The sequence below is a fragment of the Symsagittifera roscoffensis genome, chromosome 9 (genome assembly GCF_963678635.1).
Source record: "Symsagittifera roscoffensis chromosome 9, txSymRosc1.1, whole genome shotgun sequence".
Taxonomy (NCBI): domain Eukaryota; kingdom Metazoa; phylum Xenacoelomorpha; order Acoela; family Convolutidae; genus Symsagittifera; species Symsagittifera roscoffensis.
The window spans coordinates 29613249-29640365 of record NC_087070.1 but is presented as its reverse complement, the minus strand read 5'-3'; the positions used below and the strand labels follow the sequence as shown (position 1 = coordinate 29640365).

At 36.9% G+C, this 27117-nt stretch overlaps 1 protein-coding gene across 1 annotated transcript; it reads left to right on the top strand.

Moving 5' to 3' along the window:
* The first annotated feature begins 624 nt into the window (after positions 1-624).
* On the top strand, positions 625-25288 carry LOC134854123 (heterogeneous nuclear ribonucleoprotein F-like). The gene is made up of 12 exons (XM_063870243.1): positions 625-862; positions 986-1138; positions 1212-1343; positions 1429-1579; positions 1772-1971; positions 19028-19110; positions 19564-19696; positions 20501-20533; positions 20603-20736; positions 22367-22499; positions 22921-23040; positions 25052-25288. Exons 1-12 carry the CDS (start codon positions 658-660, stop codon positions 25090-25092), a joined length of 1518 nt encoding a protein of 505 aa, XP_063726313.1. The 5' UTR covers positions 625-657; the 3' UTR covers positions 25093-25288.
* Positions 25289-27117: the final 1829 nt, after the last annotated feature.

Here is a 27117-nt window from a genome sequence, read left to right as displayed (position 1 = left end):
GAAATTTTTTCTAAGGTTTAATCAATATATTTTACTCATTTTGTATGGTTTGATTGGAAAGAAATCGAATCAAGCGGACATGCCTAATGTCAGACTAATCTTTCATGTAATTAGATAAAAAAAAAACTTTTTTTTTGCGAATGGTCGGTCGAAAAAAAAAACAGTTCAAACTATTCAGTGTTCAAGCTCAGGCCGTAAGTTTGTTCCGTATGTTTTCAAGGGCGGGAGTAGTACTTTATAGTCGTCGGCTAAATTTCCATCATCTAAATACCAGAGATTAATTTTCTACTCCATCTTCTGACATTATGATAGAGCTTCCGTAATAAAGGCAACTAGGTTTGCTGTACGCGCAATAGGTGTAATTGCTTTTGAATAATTCTGGTATAATGTTATTGTACAATTGTGAACTTCGGACATGGTTTCCTTTGGCTGTTGCTGGCGACTGTCTTCTTACAGCCTTTGTTGTAGCTGCTGCACAGATTGTAGAAAAATTTCAGTTGGCTGAACTGATTTAGGTAAAACTAACTTTTTTGAATGTCTGTCCCAAATTCTTCTGACTGGTTTTTTTCTTAATATTTTTGGACAATTTTGACCTTCCGATTGTCCTTGACTGTTTTTTAGATGGATTCGTATGCAGCCAGTACTGCTTATCCTTCGATGTATGGAGGTACAACGTCCCAGTACAGTGATACCAAAACTGATTACTTGTCGGGTTATGCGCCTGCTCCGAGTTCAAATCTTGCAGTCGGAGAACCAGCGAGTGAGACGAGCACGGAGCTTGGAGGAGGAAGGCAGTTTGTTATCAGAGCACGAGGGTTACCATGGTCTGTTACTGACGATGAGATTGCCGAATTCTTTGAACGTAAGCGTTTCAGACTTTCGGAATGTAGTGCATTCACTCATTGAACATTATTAATTTCCAGATGTCGCTTGATATCAGAAGACTCATACGTATATCATTAGAAGCCTCTTTTTGTTGTTTTAGCGGAAATTGTGCTGAGAACGCGTGAGCAAATTCATAGAGTTGAAACGAATGGAAGATTTTCCGGAGAAATTTATTTGGAATTGTATACCAGGGAAGAAGAGGTAGCAGCAATTGCCAAAAACAAAAATACCATAGGAAAACGTTACGTCGAAGGTGAGTAAATTTTTAGGTATGTTGTACTTTATCATCCTATGATAGTGGGGGTCTTACTTTTTGATTTTGGCAGTTTACCCAGCAAAGATCGAAGAGTTGAAAAGAGTTCTGGAGCATGTTGGGGAAGCAAAAAAGGAAAATATTCTGAAACTACGGGGGTTGCCGTTCCATGTGAGACGAGAAGAGATTCAGGATTTTCTGCAGGGTGTGTTTTAGTTGTGTTCTCAAAAGCATTTATCATTCGTTAGATTGTTTGTGATGGGGGTACTGAAGGCTTTTCTTGTGGTTAGGGTGTGAATTGAAGGGGGCAGGCGATGGGATCCACTTCGTTCCCGACAAGATGGGGCGCGGCACTTGCAACGGGGAGGCGTTCGTTGAAATGGCTGACGATAGTTCCATGGAAAAAGCCTTAGCCAAAAACAAGCAAAATATCGGCTCAAGGTAGTTGAAAGGGAGTTAACTGCTAAAATTCAGAGAGGGTGGTGGCGAAGTTGTTTTCGGAAAAGGTTAGGGAGTTTCCGCGAATTTTTAGGAGCCCCTTTTGGTGAGTAAAAATTTGGACAACGTGGTTGATTTTTTTCCCAATGAATATAACATTCAATTGGTCTATGATTTGCGCGATCGTTTTTGCAGATGGATTGAAGTATTCCGCAGCACTAAATCAGAGATGGAATCTATCATTTACCCAGATGAGCCTCTGGATTCATATCCAGCAATGTACAGTCATGATATAGACTTGTACGGCCAGCCACCTATGTACGGAATGCGAGGCAGACCTCCCCCTCCCCACATGTACCCTGGAGGACCAGGACCATATGGGCCACCTCCACATGGTTAGTTACTCATGTAACCGTCCACGTATCTGTTATTAACCTATGTATTGCTGTCAAAATGCCCATTGAAGACTTCGAATTTGTATAAAAGTTCCTGCAAATTCAAGTAGTCAAAGCAACATCAGATTAAGTGAGGTTTTTTTTAATCTGTCATAAAAGGTAGCATATTTTGTTAGGTTTTACTTTTCCCATATTTTTCTGTTTTTACTTTTTACATTTTTACTTTTTTAGTTTTAGTTTTTAAATTTTTTTTCAGTAGGATTACGAAGTAAGATTTTATCGTTGCCACGCCTCCTAAAAATTTTGACAATTAAACTGCTAATGTTTGAAATAAATTATGGTTTTGTCGATTTTCTTAGAATTCATTTTATTTTCAAAAACGTAATTGCAATTTTTTAAATCGGCTCGGCTACTTGAAAAATTACCAGTCCAGACTGGAAAAGCGGAAAATTATACCTCTTTCTATGTATTTTGGAACGCATGATCTCCTATTACTCTCTTTTCTTATAGGAAATTAACATCATTGACCTACCTATAAGAGCAAAAACAGAAACAGCTACAATAACTAGACAACACGCATGTATAGTTCTACCAAAGAAACACGCTCAAAAATGCAGACGAAAACTTCTGGTTAAGATTTTCTTATCTTTTAAGCATAATCACAAAACAGACAAACATATCAATGAGCGAAATCAATAAATTTTTATTAACGAAGCTATTCTGAAATGGGCGATGAATAAAGATAATCAATGTACTTTATTAAAATGAAACGTTTCCGTCGTAAGACATCATCAGCATTTCTAAAAATCAATAAGTTTGAAGACAACGCAAACAGTAAGTCGTAATCATGAGAAAAATATAGGAAATTATAAAAATCAATACAATTTGTCTCGCCAGATAAACTGGAACAAAGAAACGGACGTCAATCACGACCGCAAGGTCAGATCGCGTTGCCGGTAATCTTCTTTTGCCTTGAGAACGGGACGCAGCCTGGCGATGTAGATGACCTCAAGCGTCAGCAGCTTGGAATTGTTGCTGAAAAAGTCTATGATCTTCGATTGTATGCTTTTGACCTCTGCTCCGCACTCTCTCAGATGGATACCAACCCTGCCGCTCTGTTGTTTGTGTTCTTCGATTCTTGTTGTGAGATGTCGTGCCGTCTGGCCCACAGCTGGAATCACATCCAGGACGTGTAAACTGGTACACAACATTACTACGAAGCAGTCCATTGACCGGAGACTTGAGGGAGGGCAGCGCGTTTTTCAATTTTTTTGTCATGAAAATGACTGAGGCGCCGATGGTCTGGCGGACTCTTTTTGCTATTTTGTCAGAAAATTGTCCCCTATCTTGCAGCATCAAGACAGGTCTTTCAGTCCGACTGCTATCGGAATCATTTCTATGTTCAGGAGCACAAGTTGTCAAGATCTTGTTGACAGTAGATTCCACTATAGGCTCGTAAAAAGCCGGCGGTTGCTGGTTCTTCTCCCAAGATTTCTAAGCCTTACTGAGGCCGTCGTGAAAGGCTGTCCAACTAGGAGTGGTGTTGTGTAGGCGGGTACGGTGCCTTCAATAATATTGCGCTGGTATTCATTCGGAGCACAAGCACGAAAAGACATGAACAAAAACCGTGTCCGTTGGTTTGGTACGCTACGGCTTTTCTACTCTGCACTTGTCACGATGCAGTAACATGTCCAGAAAAGGTAGTTTCCCATCACACTCTAACTCAATAGTGAACTTCAAGCAGGGATGAAGAGTATTGGCTTGTCTTACAATTTCCTCAATTTCCCCGCGTTTCGAGGTACGTATGATGTCATCTACGTACCAACCAAAAATTTCATGTGCAAATGCGGACATAGGAACCCACTTCAGAAAGGCAGCTCAGCTGTGAAGTGACAGGCGCGAGCACTGGATCAGATGATCCAAAGTCTAAACTACTACTACTTTCTTTATTTAAGAAATTGTCCAATTTTTGAGCAGAACTTCCTTCTCTACTGGTTTCTTGTGTGGTATCCATTTCAAACGGCTCAATCATCTTTTGTTTCTGTTTTTCAGACTTCTAAGCTCCCTATTTTTCTTTATATATGTATAATTTAGACATCTTCAGTCGTTACAGCAACGTAGCGTCGTACGATGCAACTTTTTTCCAAACTCAGTCGCAAGTAAAAGTGGTTTCTTCCCCACCACCGTACACGAGAATCAATTTTTTTGGTGCAACTAGTGGTTTCACACTTTAGTTATGAAGACCAAATATGCTTGTCATAACCTGCCTAATTAATCTGCGTGTCAGTTTTTATAACAATCGGACAATGTGAACAATAAATAAACTTGTAAAAAGTTGCAGGTGGAGGAAAAGGAAAAAGAGTCATAAAGATAAGTGTTTGATATGATTTTTGATTAGTAATAAGCTAACACAGATGATGCTTTTTTTTAATTCATCAATTGAACCGGAAAACAAACTTTTTATACAACTGTATATTAATTTAAATCCAATTTCCGAAATGTTCTAACAAATCACTTAGCGAGATTTTTGAAATGCATATTTTATACGCAATTTGGTTTAATTCGTACAAATTTGTTCCATGCAAAGTTATTGTGCTTGCCTTTAGCTTACTACGCTTGCGATAAGCAAGCGGTATCAAACCGGAATATAGTTTTTTTTCGGGTCAACAACTTGATTAACATAATCAATTGGTGCCTTGTTTCATAATGAATTCAATTTTCTAAGCGTCTCCAGCACACATAGTCAAGAGGTAGCTACTACGCCTGGTACATTAAAGGTCCTGGGTTCGAATTTGAGCAGGGCTTGTTTTTAGACTGGAAATATTCCGTTTTAAAAAAACTTGCCGGCTGGAGTTGTTTGCTTATGTTTAGTCGGCTTAGTTGTCACATCTTAGAATTTTTTGCTGAAGGCAGTTTTAATATAGTTGCTTTTTTAATTTCATTTATTCCTGCAATATGTAATTCTACAAACCTTGACTTCGTATATTTTCTTTTTTTTCGCTTAAGAAATTTTTCGGTCAATTGTTTGTCTGCTTATGTGTTGAAGGCTTAGTTGTCATTTCTTGGAATCGTTTATTTTGCTGCGCGCATTTTTCTCTAATCTTACTTTCAGTATTTGATTTACTCCTACAGTTTGTAATTTTACTTACCCCGACTTCATATTTCCTTCTGTTTTTTGTTGTTTCGCTAAAAAAAATTAGTCCCAAATTATTTCGGCCTACTTTTTATCAACTTAAGGACCTAATTTTGGGTCGCTTCAAGCGAAACACAATTTTAACACTCCTCTCTGCACTTCTATTTTTTTTGTTTGTTTACCAATAGGTTTGTTGAAGTTTCTTTGTTTTTCGTTATAGAAAATTATTTTCCAATATATTAGAAAATTTTTAGTTTAGCTCAAAAACTTCTTCTGATTTTCACAAAAGGGGGATCAATTGAAAGACCGCCTAATCCCTTGTGTGCCCGAATACTCACTTATAGTCTCTTTTCACTTAACCCCTCTGTCTACAGCCTTCGAAAAGTCTGTGGGGGACTATTTGACCTTTTTTTTCGTTTCCTCGAAAACTACTGCTCCTAAATTTTGGTTTCATTGAACGGCTACGCCCAAGTTTTTTTTTTGTACACATAATTTATGGCCCTCGGAATAGTCAAATATTTGATTTTTGATCGTTTTGTGAATCATTTTGACTTATCGCGAAAACAAGCCTCTCATATATGATATTGTGGGTTCATTGGAGATAATAGGTAGTGGGAGGAAGCTGTGCTGTTTCATTGGGCACTTACAAAGTTTTGTACAAAAAAAGTTATTGCCTTGGGAAAGTCAAATTTTTGATTTTTGGCCGTTTTTTAAACTTGAATATTCTTGAAAACTACCCTGCCATATCTGAGGGGTTCAATTCTAAAAATGGGTTGTAGGAAACTCATTTGCTTATGCGAAAACGCCCGAATTTTTCTGATACCAAAAGTTTTGGCTCTCGGACAAAATAAAGTTTTGATTTTTATGACCGTTTTTTTTTAAGTTATCGACTTTTCTCGAGAACTACGCTTGCAAGTCTGAGCTTTTGGATTCAATCGAAATTACAGTTAGCGTGTATTCCTTCTGCATAAGTGGCTGCGCACTATTTTTTCACACAAAAAGCTATGATTCTCAGAAAGGTCAAATTTTTGATTTGTTGATTTTTTGTGGACTTTTCTCGCTGGGAAAAGTTATGGCTTTCAACAACGAGTCGGAGTTTTGAAACTTTTACAATTTTTTGCAAACTTTTCGACTTAACGCGAAAACTACCGTGCCGATTTTCAGGTTGTGTTCAATCGACAAACTCATTTTGGAAATATTTGCTGCTTGAGCTGCCACAACCTGATTTGTGCTGAAAAAGAGGTATGCATTTTGAAAGTCTTTTTACCGTTTTTTAGAACTTTTGACCTTTTTTTCGAATTTTTTTGAATTTTCTTAATATTTACCGAATCAAATCTCAGATGAAAAGTTCAATTGGAAGAACCGGCTGGGATAATTGCTCCCGCAGAAGCGGCGATTTCTTAATTTTTTGTAAGAGGAATGTTATCTCTCTTTGAAAAATGATTATATCAATGTTTTCTCTCTTCTCCTTCATTTTATTAGAGAAACATCTAGGCTTTTGGGCAAAGATCAACTTTTGGAGTCACGTTTTCGGTGTCGCATCAGTGTAGCAAATTCATTTAACATCAAACACGTATCGCCAGCTTTAGCTGGGTACCTAGTTGTTTTAATCGAGACCTAATTGTTTTAATTGGTTTACCTAGTTTTTTTCAACATTCGAATTTCTCTTCGACTTATGTTTTTATCTTTGTGGTGTATCGCAAGTGGTGCGAAGCTCCGCTTTGCCTCTGTGTTACATTCCAAATTATTACATGCAAAGTTGGTGTTTTTGCGCATTTTAAAGCTCTTGAATCTTTGCCGCTTTCTCGCTCGTGTTTGCGAAACTGTATTTACCTTGTGTAAAATTTTGGTTAAAGAAATATCCTTTTAAATGTCAATGGACGAGGTTGTTTTTCTTCCAGGAAAATTTAAACGCGAAAAAAGCTCAATATTTATTTTTTTTGTTTGTAGTTTTTAGTTGCTGTTTCAGTTCAATTCAACTTTTAAGCTAAATGAAGTTAAATTTTACTCTCAAATAACACAAGTGCAAATGTGGGAAAAATTGTGATTTACTTGTATTTTGAATATAGTTTTGAAGTTTTCAGATTTTCCAGCAGAATGAAAAAATGTCAATCATGAAAGATTTTTGAATTTCATAGAGCTCGATAAATTTCCTTCGAAGTTCGAAAATTTTAGATTGCGCAAAAATCTATCTTTTTTCGGTTTTCGTGAGTTCTTTGACGATTTTGCTACGGTCTGTTGTATACAGTTGATTGTAGTTAACTGGTTATGAAAACATAGAGCTGTTCTTTTGGGTCCCATTTAATGAGTGCATAGATAAAAAAAATATTTGAATTTTTAGCCTCCCAATCTCCAAGTCGAAGTAAAATTGGCTGAGTTTGCTGTATGGTATGCTAAAACCGGATTTGCTTTGTACAGCTTTTTTCAATGGGTGAGTGATATTTTCTATTTTGCGCACGTATGAAAGTGTTTGTCTTATTGGCCCAAATCTTGTTTTCACGTTTTATTCAGCAAAGAAGTCACTGCCACTTTCCCGCATGGATCAAATAGTCTCTGAGCTATACGTTGTAAGCGCACAGTTTTGTCTGTCAGAATTTTTTGTCGCTCGTTTTTATGACAGCCGCAAGTTTAAAAATCCGTTTTTGAAATTTGTCATTTCGATGCTCATTTCTTCACACTGGCGAGAGCAAGTGTCTTGTAATCGGTTGCTAGAGTTTTTTCCCCTAAACAATATCCAAACAAAAGCTACTTGCGTTTGTATCCCAATGTCTGGGGTTAGAGTCGTGACAGGACCTTGTTCCTTTCAGTATGAATGAAATTGAATTCTTTTCGGTACTTTTTTGTACTCTGATGAACATAGGTGCTACATCACGGGTTTTATTGTGCTGTAAGTAATTATCACGGTGATTGCAAATGTTGATCATGGTAGTTTCAGGGGGTAATCATTTTTTTCGGGCAGAATTGGTTTCGTTTTACACTAGCGAACTTTAGTGAGCGTTAGTGTTATACTACGACTATTCTTTTTTTCTAACCTAAGAGGTGGCAAATTTTGGTGTCACGTTTAGGGCACCTTTATGGCTTTTTGATAGCATATGCTTTGAAATTCGAATATTAATACGTCAACACAGTTGATGCATTTTAAATTCATCAAATGAACCGAAAAAAGCTATTTGTTTCAAACAAAAGAATAATAAAAACTCAATTTCAGAAACTTTCTAGCTCGTTACATCTCGTAGTTTTTGAAACTCATAATTTATACATAATGTGGTTTTCCAATCTATTGCAAGCAAGATTATGGTGGATGCCTTCAGTTTGTTATATTCCAAGCTATTACTTGCAAAATTGTGTCTATTTGTATTTGGTGCCACTTTTGCTGCATGGCATTGGCAATTTGTTAGCATATAAAGCTGCTTTATTTGTGACTTATGTTTGCCGGTTGTTAATTGTTCTTGGCCGAGAGGATATGGCGTGAGACTCCAATTCTCGAGGTAGCAGGTTCTAAGTTTTAACTACTTCGATGCTTATTTTTTCATTTCTTCTTATAAGCTGCATTTTTGTCCTGTTTACGCTAGTGTTTGCGAAGCGCAGCTTCGCCTTTGTGTCAAAAGGTTTTTGTCTTTGTTTCCGCTCTTATGTTTTGTTCCATTGCTAACTTTAAATCCAAATGTCTCGTTTTTTTTGAACGATTTCGAAATTTTTTCTTTTGTTGCAAAACTTTTACATCACTCACGGAAAAGTCTTTTTTTGTTGTTGTTGTTCGAAACTTGCTCGAAAACTACTCTCCCAATTCCTGGATTATGGGTTCAATCGAAATAACGGTTTGTTGGAAGCTCAACTGCATAATCGGCTACGCACAATTTTTTTTTAATCATAAGTATCTGGCCCTCGAAAGTAACTATTTGACTTTTCTCGAAATTTACCTTCACAAATCTATCGGAGTTTTTCGGTTCTATCGAAGGAACAAAATGTATGAATTATTGTGATAGTTTATTAAACACCGGACGAGGGGTAGCAGTTAGTGACCTCCTGTTTGTCTTATTCTGTTACATTTACACGAAATCATTTGCGGTTAAGGAAATCTCACGAGATTGTCGGCTTCATCCTACAGACGCCGTAGTTCCTTGCTTTCTTTTTTCTTATGTTTTTGTTCGTTTCTCTGATATTACTTAGCTTTTTCGTTAAATGAAACATATTGTTGGCGCAAGTTGTTTGTTTTTATTACGATATGAATTCTTTAGGCGTGAAGAAAATACGAACTTGTTAGTGAGCCTGGATTTAGTTGAAACTGCCGCTGAAAAATCCATCAAAAATATTTTTTAATTACACCATGTGCCCTCCATAAAAAAACGTAGTTCCGTCTTCCGTGGCACGATATTCCTAACGAGCAGAAAATTTCTAAGAGCAGAAAAATGGCAAAACAAAGAGGACAACCAGAAATTGACAATCAGCAAGGTTACAATCTGGTGTATCTTTAACCAATAAAATACATCAAACTCTCTCGGCAGCTTCAATTTGACATAATTATTGAGTCTTCGACTCGGAGTTTCAAACGAAATGCAAAATTAACTTCTATTGGTAAAAGAAATTGCATGACTTCATCAACTGAATCTTCCTGTAAAACGCAATGAACAGAAGTTCCACTTCATATCCTGTGAACGCGACTTGTGCCTTACTGTAGTTTGCATTAAACTAAGCAGCACTGTAATCGTGGGAAATCATCGAACAGGACAAGAATGCATTACTGCTGTGACACAAATGTGTTTAATCAAACTCAAAACAAAAATTGGACAATTAGGGCAATACAAAAAGCGTCATGAAATTAATCAATAACTCATGAAATCAGACAATCAAGAACAAAGAAACAACCCCCAGTTCAAGAACAAAGTCTGGCAGATCAGACCAAAGATCCTGGAATCAGACAACTAAGCCCCACGAGACAGAGAAATGCTTGATCATATCGGAGTTGACACGGAGATAAGTGATCTGATTACAACTGGACTACGACAACAGAAAAACATCAGAACGAGCATATTAAAAATACCAAACCAATGGAAAAAGAATTGTCCTAGCCTCAGCTACACGCTTAAAAGATTTTAATTCACCAGTCTTCTTAAGCAGAGAGATTACAAAGGCAGAAGCAAAATGGAAAACAACGCTTTATTGAAACGACGTCCACTACTTGAAAGGGTAAATTAATGAGATCTGAGAATCCGTGATGGAAGCTTTACCAACTGTGAGTAGACTTTTATCCGAGAAAAAGAGAGTCACGCGCAAAACATTCGCAGCATCATTAACCGAAAAAAGGCATAAAACTGGCAAATCTTTTGAACACTGATTCCCTTGACTTTCATGCTGAAAAAAAAAACAGAATATAACCTGTTTTCTAGGACAGAGCTTTGCCTCCCAACTTTCACAATATACAGATCATATCGGAGAGCAATTTGTTTGTCTCAAAACTCGGTGGATATCTCAGTGCTTTTAAAAAATTCTTTATAGTGGAAGAAGTATCACAAAAAATGACCATTCCAGGGGCAACTTTGGCATGTTCATATGAATATAAGAAAACAATATCTTAGCTGTCTGTTTTTACAACTCACCAAAGCCTTCTCTTTACTTTATTAGAATCAAAAACTCCAACACAACACTAATTTACCGAGATTTTAACTGAATGGATGGCGACTGGTAAGTATATACATCCAACAATTCTGATACTCCAAAACTATTCGGTCTACTTAACAGAAAATGATATGCAACAGCTGATGGATATCACGAAACATACTGGATTTGATGTTCACAAATCTTACACAGAAATCTTATTCGACGAGAAAAGACATTTGCGAACTATCAAATCATGATGCAATTTAGCTCAAAACGAACCTGTCGATTTTTTTTTACAGATTATCAGCAAAGAAAAGTTTCAACAGCCCTCAGCTATTGAAAAGCAGACATGAAAAGCATATCAGGAGACATCGAGAACCATCCTTTTTGTGGAATAAGCTGGAGTAATGTTGATGTTCGATTGAGCAATTGTAAATATGGCTGAAGAAGATAGTTCTCAAACATACACCCCGACGTTCTGAATATCGCTCTAAACTATCTCTCTGGATTACAACGGAGACTTCTAAAATGCTAAAGAAATTAAACAGTCAGAAACAAATGTTGAAAAAACCTGAGCAAGGTTAAAAAACTGCATGATTTAAAATGAAGTAAAAATGAAGACAAATCTGAGAAACTAGACGACACTAGATTAACGGATTGTCCTTTCAAATTTTATTGTTGTTGCAAGACAAAATTGGTTCCTGCTTCGGTTCATTTCAAAGATGAAATTGCGAAATATCACTAATCACAATGCGAACTATTCAAGATACTTTTCATCAATATTTCATGAATCATCTTTTTTTGAACCTAACAACTCAGAGCCCAATCCACAGCCCATTTTTGTTTATGACACTTTGCCGGAGCTAATTTCAGCTATTGGCGAATAAGGCCAGCGGATCAAATTACCTTTTTCCAATTTGTACATAAGTTGTGCGAAGAGCATATTGAAATTGGCAAGCCAAATATTTTGTAAGATTTAACAAAAATTTGATGGAAAAATCGATCGTGACCTTTCAGATTCTTGCAAGAATTGTTTTTCGCTGTTGCATGCAGACGATGCTAAATTTGTTTCAATAGATAAATCAAGATTCAGTTTTCAAATCGACCTTCTCGAGTAAAGAACCCGAGCGATGAACAAAAGCTACTTCTGAATGTGAAGAAATGCTTGCACATTTCTGTCATACTCAAAAAACCTTTTCTTTTCCGATAAAACAATAGAGAAAAAGAACATACGAAAAGATCTGTGGTTTCATATATCTCCCTACCTTAATTCGAACATTCATATAAGGTCTGCAATAAGTAAAGCACTTGATGTTCTTATAATATTAAAAAGAAGCTCGCCGAAATCATCATCAAAACCAGACACAAACTTGAAGCTAATCAAAGATAGATTTTGCCATGCTATACGGGAGTCCCTTCAATGCCCGAATATTGAAGATCTGAAACTTATGAAAAATGTCCAGAGGAAGTGCGTGAATTGGATAAAGGTGCGAATAAAGAGGTTTTACGTTCAATAAATTTTGAGAAGGTCCATTGCATTGGATCGAAGAATTTAACTACTTTTTTTGTTCTCCGCTTAATGAGACACCTGAAAACGGGCCGTGTTGGCTTAATGGTGCTCTCCCAAACGATTCTAATTTGTATTTATAATTTTTTTGTAAATAACTTTGTAACTAGATATCGTTAGGAAACAATTTATTATTTTTATATTGAACATTTTTTAAAATTAGTTTTCATGTTTTTTACGGCTGAAACGATTTCTGCTCAGGTACTTTCGGCTTTTTTTACTGCTCGGTAAGTTTTCTTCCGATGCTAGTTTCATAATCCCTTGTCTTGGCATTCATTTTGATGCATCAAGTTTTTTCGGTAGCTCAAAGTTTTATTTTTTCAGACATCAAATTTTGTCTATTTTTCCCGATTGTATCGCAAGTGGTGCGAAGCTCCACCTCGCCTCTGTATAAATTTACGACCAGCAAAAGGAACAAAACTATCTGTCTACTGCTCATGCATTTTATCCGCTTTTTGATGGCTGGTGCTTCGAAAATAGCCAGGACATATGGTCATATGGTGCAGTTGGCAAAACGTTAGACTCTACATCTGTGTCACAGTTTCAAATCCCGTAGGCCTCGAAATGTTTCTATTTAAATGCAGTTTAATTCTTATTTTTGCTTCTTGCAATCTTAAGCTGTCGTTCTTTTTTCCTCCTGTTGTCTGCAAATTGTAACTTTGCTTCCGTGTTAAGTATTGCTTCTGTTGAAGTATTGATTCTATGTAATATGATGTCTGTCTAGCAAGTGTAGCGGTACTCTGCTTCGCTCCTGCGTTTCGGCTGATTCATTTTAACTGATTTTTCATCGCTAATTTAGCGCTGTGTCTATCACGAATTTAACTTTTTTGTAACACAAGTTGCAAATAAAAAATGCTCATTTCGTGGCACTTTTGCAGCATTAGCATTGTATTTGGTTTATTTCTGCTGCTTGTGTATTAGTGTGCACGGCTGAATGGTTAGTGCATGAGATTCATATTCTCTAGGTTGGAAGATTGAATCCAATGCCAAGCCAAATTTTTACTAATTCGAGGCTAATTTCAATTTTTTTATTGCACTTTATAGTGCTGCTTTTTGTCGTGTTCTCGCTAATGTTTGCAAAGCAGAACCTGGCTCTTTTTCCTTCCCCCCACCTCACACAAGCTTCAATATATTAGTTTAACGAGTGGTTTTACGAGGTTAACTATGAAGACCAAATATGTTTGTCGTGGCCTTATTAGTCTGTATGTAAAGATTCATAACAATCGGACAATGTAGTCAACAAATTTACATGTAAAAGTTTGCAGGTGGGGAAAAGGAAAAAGAGCCCATAATCTTCGCATCTGTGTTGAATATTGTCCAGCGACCTTGGCGCAGATAAAGACGTGTGAATCTTAATCCCTGGGATCGATTCGGAACATAGGTGCGATAAAGAGGTTTTACGTTCAATAAATTTTGAGAAGGTCCATTGCATTGGATCGAAGAATTTAACTACTTTTTTTGTTCTCCGCTTAATGAGACACCTGAAAACGGGCCGTGTTGGCTTAATGGTGCTCTCCCAAACGATTCTAATTTGTATTTATAATTTTTTTTGTAAATAACTTTGTAACTAGATATCGTTAGGAAACAATTTATTATTTTTATATTGAACATTTTTTAAAATTAGTTTTCATGTTTATTACGGCTGAAACGATTTCTGCTCAGGTACTTTCGGCTTTTTTTACTGCTCCGTAAGCTTTCTTCCGATGCTAGTTTCATAATCCCTTGTCTTGGCATTCATTTTGATGCATCAAGTTTTTTCGGTAGTTCAAAGTTTTATTTTTTTCAGACATCAAGTTTTGTCTATTTTTTCCCGATTCTATCGCAAGTGGTGCGAAGCTCCACCTCGCCTTTGTATAAATTTACCACCAGCAAAAGGAACAAAACTATCTGTCTACTGCTCATGCATTTTATCCGCTTTTTGATGGCTGGTGCTTCGAAAATAGCCAGGACATATGGTCATATGGTGCAGTTGGCAAAACGTTAGACTCTACATCTGTGTGTCACAGTTTCAAATCCCGTAGGCCTCGAAATGTTTCTATTTAAATGCAGTTTAATTCTTATTTTTGCTTCTTGCAATCTTAAGCTGCCGTTCTTTTTTCCTCCTGTTGTCTGCAAATTGTAACTTTGCTTCCGTGTAAAGTATTGCTTCTGTTGAAGTACTGATTCTATGTAATATGATGTCTGTCTAGCAAGTGTAGCGGTACTCTGCTTCGCTCCTACGTTTCGGCTGATTCATGCTAACTGATTTTTCATCGCTAATTTAGCGCTGTGTCTATCACGAATTTAACTTTTTTGTAACACAAGTTGCAAATAAAAAATGCTCATCGTGGCACTTTTGCAGCATTAGCATTGTATTTGGTTTATTTCTGCTGCTTGTGTATTAGTGTGCACGGCTGAATGGTTAGTGCATGTTATTCATGAGATTTAATAGGATTGATGTAGCCCAAAAATGAACAGTCATTTAATAATTTCTGACACTAATTCGTTTTTTTTCTGGAATTGTTTGTTTAAGAGTCTGTCATCCGGTCTGGATCGACAAACTATCCTTATATGTATGTTATTTATATTATTAACAGTCTTATGTTTAACGCCTAGATGGCTGGTTACTTGACCTTGGTAGACAGAGAGAACGAACTCTAACTGCAATAAGAAAAGAGAGTTGAATAAATGTTATCTGTCAACTAGTCGTTTCTTTCGCTCCGACTTAGAATTAAAGGTTTATCAATCCATTCGGATTCAAGTATTAGAACATCATACCCTCCGGTATGACATCGCGCAGTCAGCAGGATATTCCAAAAAACCACTGAATATCAATCCATTTTGGGAGAGAGCATCGGCCGAACCACCACTCGAATGGACAAAGTGGGCAGCCATAATGGAGATGGCCGTATTTGCAAAAGATGAGATAAAAATTCGGAATCTACTACGACCAAAACCATCACTCACAGACCCTGTTGAGCCTGTATATGAAATTGAAATACAGGGCGAAACTGACGCACAAAGGAAAAACCGTGAGGTGCGCAATCAAGAAAAACGAGAAAAGCCCGGGAGAAAGGGGTTTTATGTAACTCATACAGATGGGACGAAGCAGACGCACGGGTCCGAAGCTACCTTTTTCTCTGTTTGGGGGCTGAAGGCCACAGACAAATTCAGCAAAAACGACCTAACCTAGTCTTACACAATGAAACCACGCAAGAATTTATGACAACATTGGAGGATATCTTCGTTACAATAGAATTGTAGCGTTCGAGCGATACAATTTTTTATTTGCCGTAAACAAAAGAAAACGGAAAGTCTGGAACAATTTCATGCAGATTCTGTCGAATTGCCATCATGGGCCGATTGCGGAGTCAGAGAAGACGAATGGGTTAGAGACATGTTTACAGCACACATGCACAATGAAAAAACTGCAGAAGAATTGTTAGCACAAACACAAGACGCATACGAGTACGCAATTCGAAAAGAAAAAGGAATTGAACATAGTCGAACTATGAAAATAAACCCATTCGATGGACAAACTACACCAAAACAAGAACCCACACATAATATCATTAATCGGGGTGGTCGATATAATTCGACAAATAATCAGAACTCACAAAGAGGTAGAGGCAGTTTCCGTGGTCGACCATATCCACGCGGATCCCAAAACACAAGAGGACAAGACAGAAATAGCAATACAAACAGTTCAAAACAATGCTATAAGTGCGGAAATCAATACAATCAGAATCACCTGCAATATTAACCGGCGAAGGATAAGATTTGTTCAAAATGTGCCAAACGAGGTCATTTTGCAAAAGTTTGCAGATCTACAAACGTTAAGGTAAAAATTTAAAACCAATCATCAAGGAAAAAACTTTCGTTCCAAATGGAACCAGTATGTGAACCAAATGAGGAAGTACAACTAGATTTTGCAGGACCCCTTTCGGATGAACTAAATAAAGAGGCATTTATTTTAGTCGCAATAAATAAGTGGTCAAAATTCCCAACTGCAAAAGTTGTAACAAACACAACAGCAGATATTGCTATTAAATTTATGCAACGATACATTTCAAACAACGGGGTACCCCGCAGGATAAGGTGTGATCAAGCACAAACATTTAGAGCTAAAAAATTTCAGCTCTTCTGTCATACAAACAATATTAAGCTGCTATTTTCACCGGTGGATGATCATAGAGCAATAGGTGTCGTCGAGAGAATGATACAAACTTTAAAACGTAGATTAGCGGTTATGAGAATAGACAAAACAAATACACCGTACAAACTTGCTTCAGATGTAGCAGAAATTATCAAAACACTCAGAATTACACCGCATAGCGTAACAAAAATTTCCCCATTTGAGGCCCACATGGGACGTAAACCAAACACACCTTTATCAAACTTAGCAACTAATAGTTCACCTAACGATTTGAATTGGGAAAATGCAAAACATGCATGTTTAGATCGCAAGAACCTTACCAAGCCGCCCCTACCCGCTGAGGTAATGCATGACTTACAACGATGGTCGGAAGATGAAGTATCCATCAACAAACGAGACCAAAAGCCACAAATGCCTCGGGATTTGACAAACTCGGACGTAACAACACAACAGAAAGACACAGGTGCAAAATCTAAAGCTATAGAAATAGTCAAAAATAAGTTGAACGTAAGGTATAAGGGATTACAAACAACGGTAGACAAAAACACGAAAAAACGGATAGATCAGGTAGCACGAAAAACAATAAGAATAGCGACCAAGGTAAAGGATCCGAGAACGTTCGAACAGAAATATATAACCATAGACGGGAAAATACTTACATATACCCCACACACTGCTTGGGTTCAAACATTCGGAAAACAACCAAGATTATTAAGAAACAGTGGTGTTGCTTTTGTACCGAACCCTTTAATATACGGACCATGCAGACCGTCTCGCCTCAGTGATTACGTTGCTTATAAATCCGCACGGAGATCAGGACCTTGCCTACGTTTTTTAGACATCGAGAATCCTACCGCTCCCCAACACCCGATGTTCAAGGAAGACGAAAAAACTGGCCTCCCGAAGAAATTGACTCAAAAGGTAAGAATGCACGTACAAGGAAAATTCAATAGTCCGGCAAAAAGAAAAACAAAAGCAACGGGGAAACGGACCGGCGGGCGACCCGCAAGGAGATTACAAACAAGTGGGATGAGTCTCCAAGCAGAAATTCCGGTTGGGACTCCGCAGGCCAACGAAACAGCAACACCAAGCTCTGACAAACATGAAGAGGACGATCAATCATCGGATTCCTCTGAAGACATTGCCCCATCACCAAAGCGGCAAAACAAAAAACAAACTCCTCCAACGAATGCACCGGAACCATTGAGAAAGTCAACACGAAACCGCCAATCGGCGCTTTCTCATGCTTTTGGAAACCCGGTGCCTAATAACGCGATCGAAGATAAGCAAAACGAAGAAACAAAACAATCAATTAGATTTCAAATCGACTCACCACCGGCTAGACAAGAAAACGCTTGTCCCAGCCTAAAATCTCTCATTCAGGAAATGGGCTTTACTGAAACAACTCCCCAATTCAAGTCATGCATGAAACTAATAGAAGCAATTAGTCCGAAAAGCAAGATCAATCAAACTGAAGTTGTAGATTTAATTTCGCCGCCAAATGAAGATGAGCCAACCGACACGAATAACGATATTTTATTTATCAACACAAAAATTTGCCCAGAAGGTGGAGTGGATGACGACCAGAATGATGACGAGGAGGAACACGAGAGCCAGGGAGAAGAAACTGCCAAGCAGAATACACAACCTGAAAAGTAATGCCAAAAGAGTCCTACCGGGACTATAAAACTCAATCTATCAGTCCTAAGGGGACTTTAAAAACTCAATTTACAAAACAATAGTTTATAAATTTTTGTTGTCAAGGGGGAAAGTCATCCGGTCTGGATCGACAAACTATCCTTATATATGTTATTTATATTATTAACAATCTTATGTTTAACGCCTAGATGGCTGGTCACTTGACCTTGGTAGACAGAGAGAACGAACTCTAACTGCAATAAGAAAAGAGAGTTGAATAAATGTTATCTGTCAACTAGTCGTTTCTTTCGCTCCGACTTAGAATTAAAGGTTTATCGATCCATTCGGATTCAAGTATTAGAACATCATACCCTCCGGTATGACAGAGTCGATGAGCGTCGCTTCAGTGCGGGTGTGATTCGATAATTATACAATCGCTTAGAAAGAAAGTAAAAATTAAAAGCACACAAAAAATGAAGAAAATTTTTTTGCAGAATATTTGAAGTGTTTTTTTTATAAAACCTTCAAGAGTCGATGAAAGTAAGTCAGACTCTTATATAGGTGCTGCTGTTTTTTTTGGTTTTTTAGGAAAAGTTCTGAGATTTGTTTAGACTCAAATTTTCTTTTTCGCAGTTTAATTTTCAGATTTCCTAGCGAAATAAAAAAAATTGACTTATTGATCCAGTTTTCTCAAATTGGGTTAATTTTAACAAAAAAGTTTTCATCATGAATTGTTCTAGAAATTTAATGAGCTTTAAGGGCATCTATTTTTTCTTTCAAATCCGAATGTTGAAGTTTTTCTGTTTATTTGCGTTCATTGACTTTTTTCCAACTGTCTGTCGGCTATCTTTGTTCACATGTCAGTTTATTTCAATCGTTTGAGCAAATAAAGAGACTGACGTTATTTTGATCTGTCTACTTGTTGATCAGTTTGATCGCGCTTGAAAGTTTAATTATCGCGATGTGAAGGTAATTTTTTCCCCAGGCTATGGACCGCCGCCTGGCCCAGGGTTCAAGGTGAAGATGCAAGGACTGCCATATGAATCAACGAGACACGATATCGTACAGGTTTGTGGGAATTTTTGACATCTGTTTCGAATACTTACACAACACAATCCACGCACTTCGCACAGAGGTAAGGCGGCGTTCACTTTGAGATGTTCAGATCGTGTAGTGTATTCGATTTCATGCCATGGCAATGATAGTGTGTGAGGACGAGATATCACTTGACCTCTAGCTTCAGTTCTACCACAGCCTCACCAATATGGCTGCAGAAGTGGTACCTCAACAATGTAGTTAAAATTCTAGACGTTAAAAAACGGGCGGCCTTAAGTCGCAAAAAAGAGCTCGCTCAACAAAATAACAGTGGAATGCTGGGAGATAATTCAAATGGGATTCAGTCAATTCAATTAAAATTTTGTATTGCTACGTTATGAGCTTAGCTTAATTGTGTGTTTGTATTTTTCATGTGAAAAGCGTACGAGGAATCTTGAAGGGTGTGAGCTTGTTTTTCCTATTTAGTTCTTCCACCCGGCCGAAGTGCTGTTTCTGGAGTTTGTGCGGGACAACAATGGCAGAATAACGGACTGTGTGGTGGAGTTTGGCAACGAGAGAGACCACCAGCTGGCACTTAGTCGCCACAAGCAGAACTTAGGTAAGCAATCAATCTTTACGCAAGACTTTTACCCGTAAAGAACTTTTACAAATCTGTAAGAAATTGAACTTGCTGTATGATTGAACTTTAACAACTTCCAGTTTCCTTCCCTTTTGAACTGGAAGTAATGCGGTCGCCTTAGTTACCTACGGTCTTGTTTTCGAGTCTCGGACGAGCCTTGTTTTTTTTTCCAGTATGTAAGAAATTGATTTTCCGGTGAAAGATTCATTATGGGACATTCGTTTGCCTGCTCAAGTTTTTTCGGCTCAGGCGCAACATCACAGATTTCTCTTTGCTGCAAGCAAGTTTCATTGTAGTTGCAAGTGTTGTTCATGAAGTGAATTTTCAGGGTAGACTTAAAACTTGATAAAGTTTTCGTTTTACAGATCCATTTCGGCTCAACTGGTGTCTGCTCAAAAGTTGGCGGCTTCGTACGTTTTGTTCCGTTGCTAACTTAATAATCAATTATCTTGCTTGGCAAGTTTGCCCAGAGAGCTTTTTTATCGAGACATTGTTTTTTTCAACGTTTTTCATTTTTTTTCATCTTATGTTATTTGTTTGTATTGTATCTCTCCGCTTCACCTCTGTGTTTCAAAATCAAATCAGCTCAAACTCTGTTATTCGAACATCTCGCTTTTTCATATTTGGTTAAATATTGACCGTCATTTTGGACGTGTTTTCCATAAAGTTTAATTTCTAGCTAATCGCAACATCGTTTTCTTTGATAATATGACAATAATTTTTATTTCCACCATTCTTTCTATCAAATTTTGAGATTAAAGTATATTGATTTGGTTGTTTCAGGTCGACGCTACGTTGAAGTCTACAACTATGAAGGTAAAAAAAATTATCTCGTTCTTGTGCAACGTTCAAGTGTTCAAGCTATCACTATGTATGTTGTTTTAGACGATGAGTGGTATCCTCCTCCCCCTCCGCCTCCGTTTGGTGGCCCCAGACCCTTCTATCCTCCCCCAATTGCAGAGTTCAGAGTACAGCTGAGAGGAACTCCGTTTGATGTCACAAACGCAGAGATTTACTCGGTAAAATGTCCTAAGTTCTGAGAACAATGTGTTATTTGGAATAATCGAAAACTTAATTTTTTTTAAAGCTACGAATGATGAGGATAGCATAAAAGTATTATAAAAAAACACCAGCTCACGTCTTGTGAGACCTTTTTTTTTAGTTGTACGATGTTTGATTTGAGTTTTTTTTACTCGAAGTAATTAGTTTTATGATTCGGCTTGATTTTTGGCACCCACAGTCATAGGACAAAATAACTGCTGCACGGTTTTCAAACGATGACCTATTTAGGAAATATGGCTAGTTGAACTGATTGTGAAGTTAAGACTACGATATGCAGTTTTGCTTGTTAAATATTTTTCAAATGTGCTGGAATTAGTTGTTTTTTTTCCGGATCAATTAAGCAATGGGTTTATTTCATATGAGTATCAAGAAAAATTTTTGCAAAAAAAGTCGAAATTTGAAAAGCGTTTGGGTGACCATAGTCTTATCGAGGAAAGCAAGTTACTAGGGTTGGTGCTCTAGACTTGTATCTGAATAGCAAAAACTGTTCTCCGCAACACCTTAATATTGTACGCAATATCTTTTTTTTAGAAAAAAGTCGTCTTATATGCCTCAGTTTTATAGATTCTATTTTCACTTTGATTGTAGTTTTTGAGCTCTGATGTTGTAAATTTTGGCGTTTCAAATCTCTTTTATGATTTCATATTATTCAAACTGTGATTATAAACCTGTCTCAAGTACCTATTGAGCTATCTAGTACCTATTGAGATATTTATTAATACATTTATGAAGGCACTTAGGAATAAATGCAATTTTTGAGCCTAATTGAAATTGATCTGCTGAAAGTCACGTAAATAGCTCTCTCCAAATACGAACAAGGAAATGGCGCGAAAAAAAACGTGAACGATTTCTAGTTTCGAAAGTGTTAATATTTAGATTTTCAGCGGAATAAAATTTTTATCTATTGCTCCAGTTTTCTCAATGTGTGTTAAGGTTAACAGAAAAGTGTCAATTATAAATTGTTCTAAAAATTCAAAGAGCTAAAGGGCATTTATTTTTTTCTTTGAAGTTCGAAAGATGAGGTTTGCTCTAATAACTAAAGGTTTGCATTCATGCATACTAATTTATTTATCAATGCACATGGGTATGTATGCACTTCTCCAAATACGATCGTGAAAAAATGGCGCCAAAAAGCGTGAACGATTTCTAGTTTCGAAAGTGGAATTTAATTTGTTTATTTCCAGCGGAATAAAACCTTTACCTATTGATCCAGTTTTCTCAAGTTGGTTTAATGTTATCAAAAAAGTGCCTATCCTAAACTGTTCTACAAATTCAATGAGTTTAAAGGGCATTCATTTTTTCTTTGAAATTCGAAAGTTGAGTTTTTTTCACAAAGTCAGTGTTTTTTTCTGTATACTTGCGTTTAGTACTCTTTTCCTTTTATACTTCCTCAGTTGGCTTTGTTATGTGATACCACACATGACTTTTTACAAGATTTCTGTGAGGCAGTCAAAATTGGCTGGAAAAAATTGAGCCGAATTCAGAGTTCCTCCCACTCTTCGAAGAGTGATCGAACAAAAACATTTAATTCACTGAAATAATTGACTAAAACTTTGATTAAAAATTAATGTGTTGAGTTGTTTTTAGTTTTTTGGCAGCCTCAAAGTGACTGGGGTGGAGATGTGTAGAGACAAGGGTGGCAAAGTGCAGGATGTGTTTGTGTCCCTCGCATCCCCCAAGGACTTAGAGGGTGCGATCAAACTGAACAAACAGAACATAAGTACGAATATAGATATCATTCTTTTCATAGTCTTATAGACTACCAATGGGCGGCAACAGTGTTGTTGTAAGATTTTTCTGGCAGTAAATAATTATGCCTAAGCTGCAAACCGGTCATCCTTTCGCGAATAAAGGACTCTATGTAGAGTGTGTTTCATGGACTTTCCCTTCACGCCAAGTGAGCTGGAAAATGGATTGAATTATTTACAACTGCCAGGCAATCCTGTGTTTTCCCAGTTTCCGCTGTTATTTTTGCTGGTAGATAAACCAGCTAGCATGTTGGCCAGACGAAATAATGATTTTTTAATTAACCAAAAGTTAAGTAGCTTATGAAAAATAAAATTGCTCAAAATAATGAAAAACTTTAGCATGGCTAATCTTGACTGGATTGTTCAATACTTCATGTTTTATTTTCATTTCAGGACATCGATACGTGGAGGTATATGATGCGTGTGGTGGGATGGGGATGAGTGGTGGAGGCGGGCCGATGAGGAGAGCACGACCTCCCATGCCACCCAGAGGCGGAGAATACCCTCCGCCAGGTCAGTTGCCTACCTATCTTTTCTCATTCAGTTTTGGTATTTTGAATCCAAATATTGTGCGCTGAAATCAAATTGATATTTAATGAACCGTTTTCAATGATATGCAATGAACCGAAATAACCAATTTTGGCTTGCTCTCCAATTACAACAAAGCACACACAACGAAAAAACGTGATTGAATCTTTTTAAACATTCGGAGCGTAGTATATTATTACGAAGAGTTTTTTCCAACCTAAGTCGCAAATAAAAGTGCTCATTTGGTGCCAGTTTTGGTATATTGCTATTAAATCATATTTAAGCATAGGCAATTTAATAGCATATGTTGCTGCTTTGATTTTGAAACAGTTATTATGAAAATGTATGAATTTTTGGTTATTTTTGCGACGCTTTGGAAAATTTTAGCTTTTTTCGTAGAAATTTTTTCAAAATTTCTTTGAAAACTACTGCACTAATTCTCAAAAAGGTACCAATGGAAAAACCGGCTGCTCTTCTATGTGCCTGCATATTTTCGCCCCTTTCGTCTCTTTTTTGGCCCGCGTTCTACGGCCTTCGAAATTTTTTGTAGAGGAATTTTGAGTGTTTCGAATTTTTCCTAATTTTTTCATTTTCTCATATGGTTTTTACACAAATCTAAACAGAGAGTTTCGATCAAAAGAAAAAATCATCGGGTTTATCCCTTTCATAAGAACAAATCACGGCTATTCCTTTAATATGGTAGAGAATAGTTATGGTCTCAAACAAGCCCATTTTTGACATTTTGGTTAGATTTTTCAGTTTAATTCGGGTAACTTAGTCTCAAAAACTACCCTCAGGTATGCGAATCTTCATTGCGCAAGCAGCCATGCCGTGCGTTTTGAAAAAATAAAGGGCCTTAGAAAATGTCTAATTTGTGAAATTTTGTCCGTTTTTTGAAACCTTTTTTTTTTTCAAAAACCAACCTACTGATTCTGAGGTTGATATTTCTTTCAGCATGGTGCTTACATTTCCCTGCGTGAACCGTCTTAAGTTTTTTGCAGAAAAGTTGATATGGAATTCGGAAATTTCAGAATTTTTTTTCAAATGTTTACCGTTTGTTATCACTATTCTCGAAAACTAATAGCTGAATCTGATTTTAAGGGTTCAATCTAAAAAAGGGCGAATAAGTTTTTTCCGCATAAGAGGCTTTTCCGTAATAGAGAAAAGTTTATGTATTGAGGAAAAATTAAAAATTTGAATTTTATAGTTTTTTAGAATCTTTTTCAGTTTTTTGAAACCCAACCAGCCAAATCTGAGATAAAGACTTCAATTGAAAGAGTGAGTAGTAGTTTTATCCTTTAAATAAGTGACCAATCCTCTACTTAAGCATAAAGTTTTAGGGTTTTGCGTAAAGTCCATTTTTTAAAATTTTGAAAATAACTCATTTCTGTAGCAGTACATTATGATTAAAAAAAAATAAAACATGTGGAACCAGCATTAGCTTGACCGCTAGTTTATTTCATGGCGATGGTGGCGCAGATGCGAGGAGGTGAGACTCCTAATTGACAGGTCAGAGATTCAAATCCGGAACATTGAATTAGTTTCAATTTTTTTGGTCGAATTTTTGCTGCATAGCATTGGCAATTTGATAGAATCTGTAACTGCTTTGTTGGTGGCTAGTGTTAGTAAAGTTACAAGGAGTCGTGAAGCAGATGTGAGAAAGTGATACTCATAGGCTCCACAAAAAAGTTTCCTCAAGGTGAATTTTTAATCTTGTCCTTGTTTCACTTTGTTTTGCCTATTTTTTGCTTTTTCCTCGCTTGTTCTCGCCTGTGCCGAACTTTCTATTGGCTATTTTTTTATAAAGAAATTGTCTTTTAAATAGTTTCAATTACCTACCAGACGATAGCTTTTTTCTTCGAAATCGAAAGTTGAAATTTTTAATCTAAATTTTTTGTTCACTTGTTCATTGGAGTTTTTTGCAACTGTCGGTTTAAATTTGAAACCAAATTGGTTTGTCCGAAACAATGAAGTTGATTGAATTCTTTGCTTTTAGGACGCGGAGGACGAGTGACAAACTACGGAGGCTTCACATGAGGTAGCACTGCTGAATTGGAAGTCGAATTGGAAGGATCGAGGAAACAGGAAGGAAGTCCCCAATGATCGGACTAACTGATTGGTGTATTTTCGAGTTGCAATAGTTGTTATTAATGATCTACAAACTGACTTATCTCTTCTACCTTTGTGTTTGTATTGTAACCTAAGCGTTTTTATTAATTCATTTTGCTTTTCAGTTCAGTGGCCGCAGTGGGCCGTTTTTCACAAGATCTGAAACTAATTGGCTACAAGTGAGTCATCTTTCTGAATTTTGTGTAAATAAAAACATTACCCTTGACTAAAATAAATAAAAACTAAAAATCATCGGATCCGATGCCCTCTCTTGTTTTGCTTGAGCCACTGAATTTTTTTACCGAAGTTTATTTGCCGCAGATTGCCATAAGTTAGTTGAAATTAACTTTCCGGAAGCATAATTGATAAACTAAATTAAAAGTTTTCGAGTACTTTTTCGTCTGAAAATTTAGTGCTTGAACATAGTTGTTGGTTTCCTTTATTTGAAAAATTCCGGATTTCCTGACTTATTTATAAACAAATCTATACATATCATAAAAGTTTTTGCGAGTGTTACCAAATTCCTAAAATGATAATCGCACGATTGTGAAACTCTGAATCTCTGTGCATATGATTAAGAAGAGTACCATGGGCTCTGCGATTCTCCAAGTTTGTTTTTTAAGAAATGGGTGGAAAATGTAGTTAGGTGACTTTTCCATTGCCATTAGATGGTTTGAATTGAACGCGTACAGCTTAACTAACAGCCGATTAACGCATTGAAGGCTCTTAAATAGGTCGTTATGATTTTTTCAAGAAAGATTCAAGTTTGTTCACGCTGAAATTTGCTTTTTCGCAGTTTTCATTACGAGGCAAAACTGTGCACTGGATAGGCGCACAATTTTGTGTCTGTATGTTCCTGGATTCCATAGACAAACCTTTAAAATGTTCCAAAATGTCAGTGGATTCCACTTACAACACTTCCGTGGATTCCGCGTACAAATACCTGTAACGTAAATTTTGTCGGCCTATTTGTTGTACCGCGGATTCCGCAACAAGAGAATATAGCTAGTTGTTCTGGATTCCGCAACTAAGTGGAATCCGCAGAATTTTTAAGCGGAATCCGCAAATGTCAGCGGATTCCGCAAACTGTAAGTGGATTCAGAGTTTTGTTTATTACTGAACTTGCATAAACAATTGAAAGCTAGAGCTGGAATTCTTATCTATAGCAATGCGGAATTTAAAGGCAAGGACTTAATCCTTGTCAGCGGAATCCACAAACAAATCTTAAAACATATGTTAACTAAATCGGTGGATGTCAGCTTTTATTATTTTGGAAACGTCGAATAAATTCATAACGTCGAATAAATTCAATTTTTGGAGTCATTGGATTGAGAGAGTATGGAAATACAACACTCAGCATATCGCCAACTTAGGTCAGTATTTGGGATTGCGTCAAAGCCAAATTTTGATTTTGGAAGCATAACGTCGAATAAATTCAATCTTTGTAGTCATTGGGTTGAGATTGTATGGAAACACTTCACACATTATATCGCCAAATTAGGTCAGTATTTGGGATTGCGTCAATCCCAAATACTGATTTTGGAAGCGTAACGCCGAATAAAGTAAATATTTGAAGTCCATGGGTTGAAAGTGTTTGGAAACACAACGCACAGCATCTCGCCGAACTAGGTCAGTATTTGGGATTGCATCAGTATTTGGGATCAAAGTTCACATCGAATTAGGTCAGTATCTGGGATCGGTAGGTCAGTATTTGGGATCGAAATTCAGTAGGTCAGTATTTGGGATCGAAGTTGACAGGATTTGAGATCGAAGTTGGGTTGACAGGAACTGAGACCAAACGTTTCAACTGGTAGTTGCTCAATGTAGTAATTGAGATTATTTTTTCCTCTTGACCAGTAGTTAAAAGATATAATTTTAAACGCTATACTACACGTATACGTATATGTAAACAGAATCCATAAACAAAATGCGGATTCCACTTTCAACTTGCGG

Coding starts and splice junctions, on each gene's coding strand:
- LOC134854123 (XM_063870243.1), top strand. CDS start 658: ATGTATGGAGGTACAACGTCCCAGTACAGTGATACCAAAACTGATTAC. Junction 19,111..19,563: donor CGAGACACGATATCGTACAG/GTTTGTGGGAAT, acceptor TTTCCTATTTAG/TTCTTCCACCCGGCCGAAGT. Junction 22,500..22,920: donor ACTGAACAAACAGAACATAA/GTACGAATATAG, acceptor TTTTCATTTCAG/GACATCGATACGTGGAGGTA.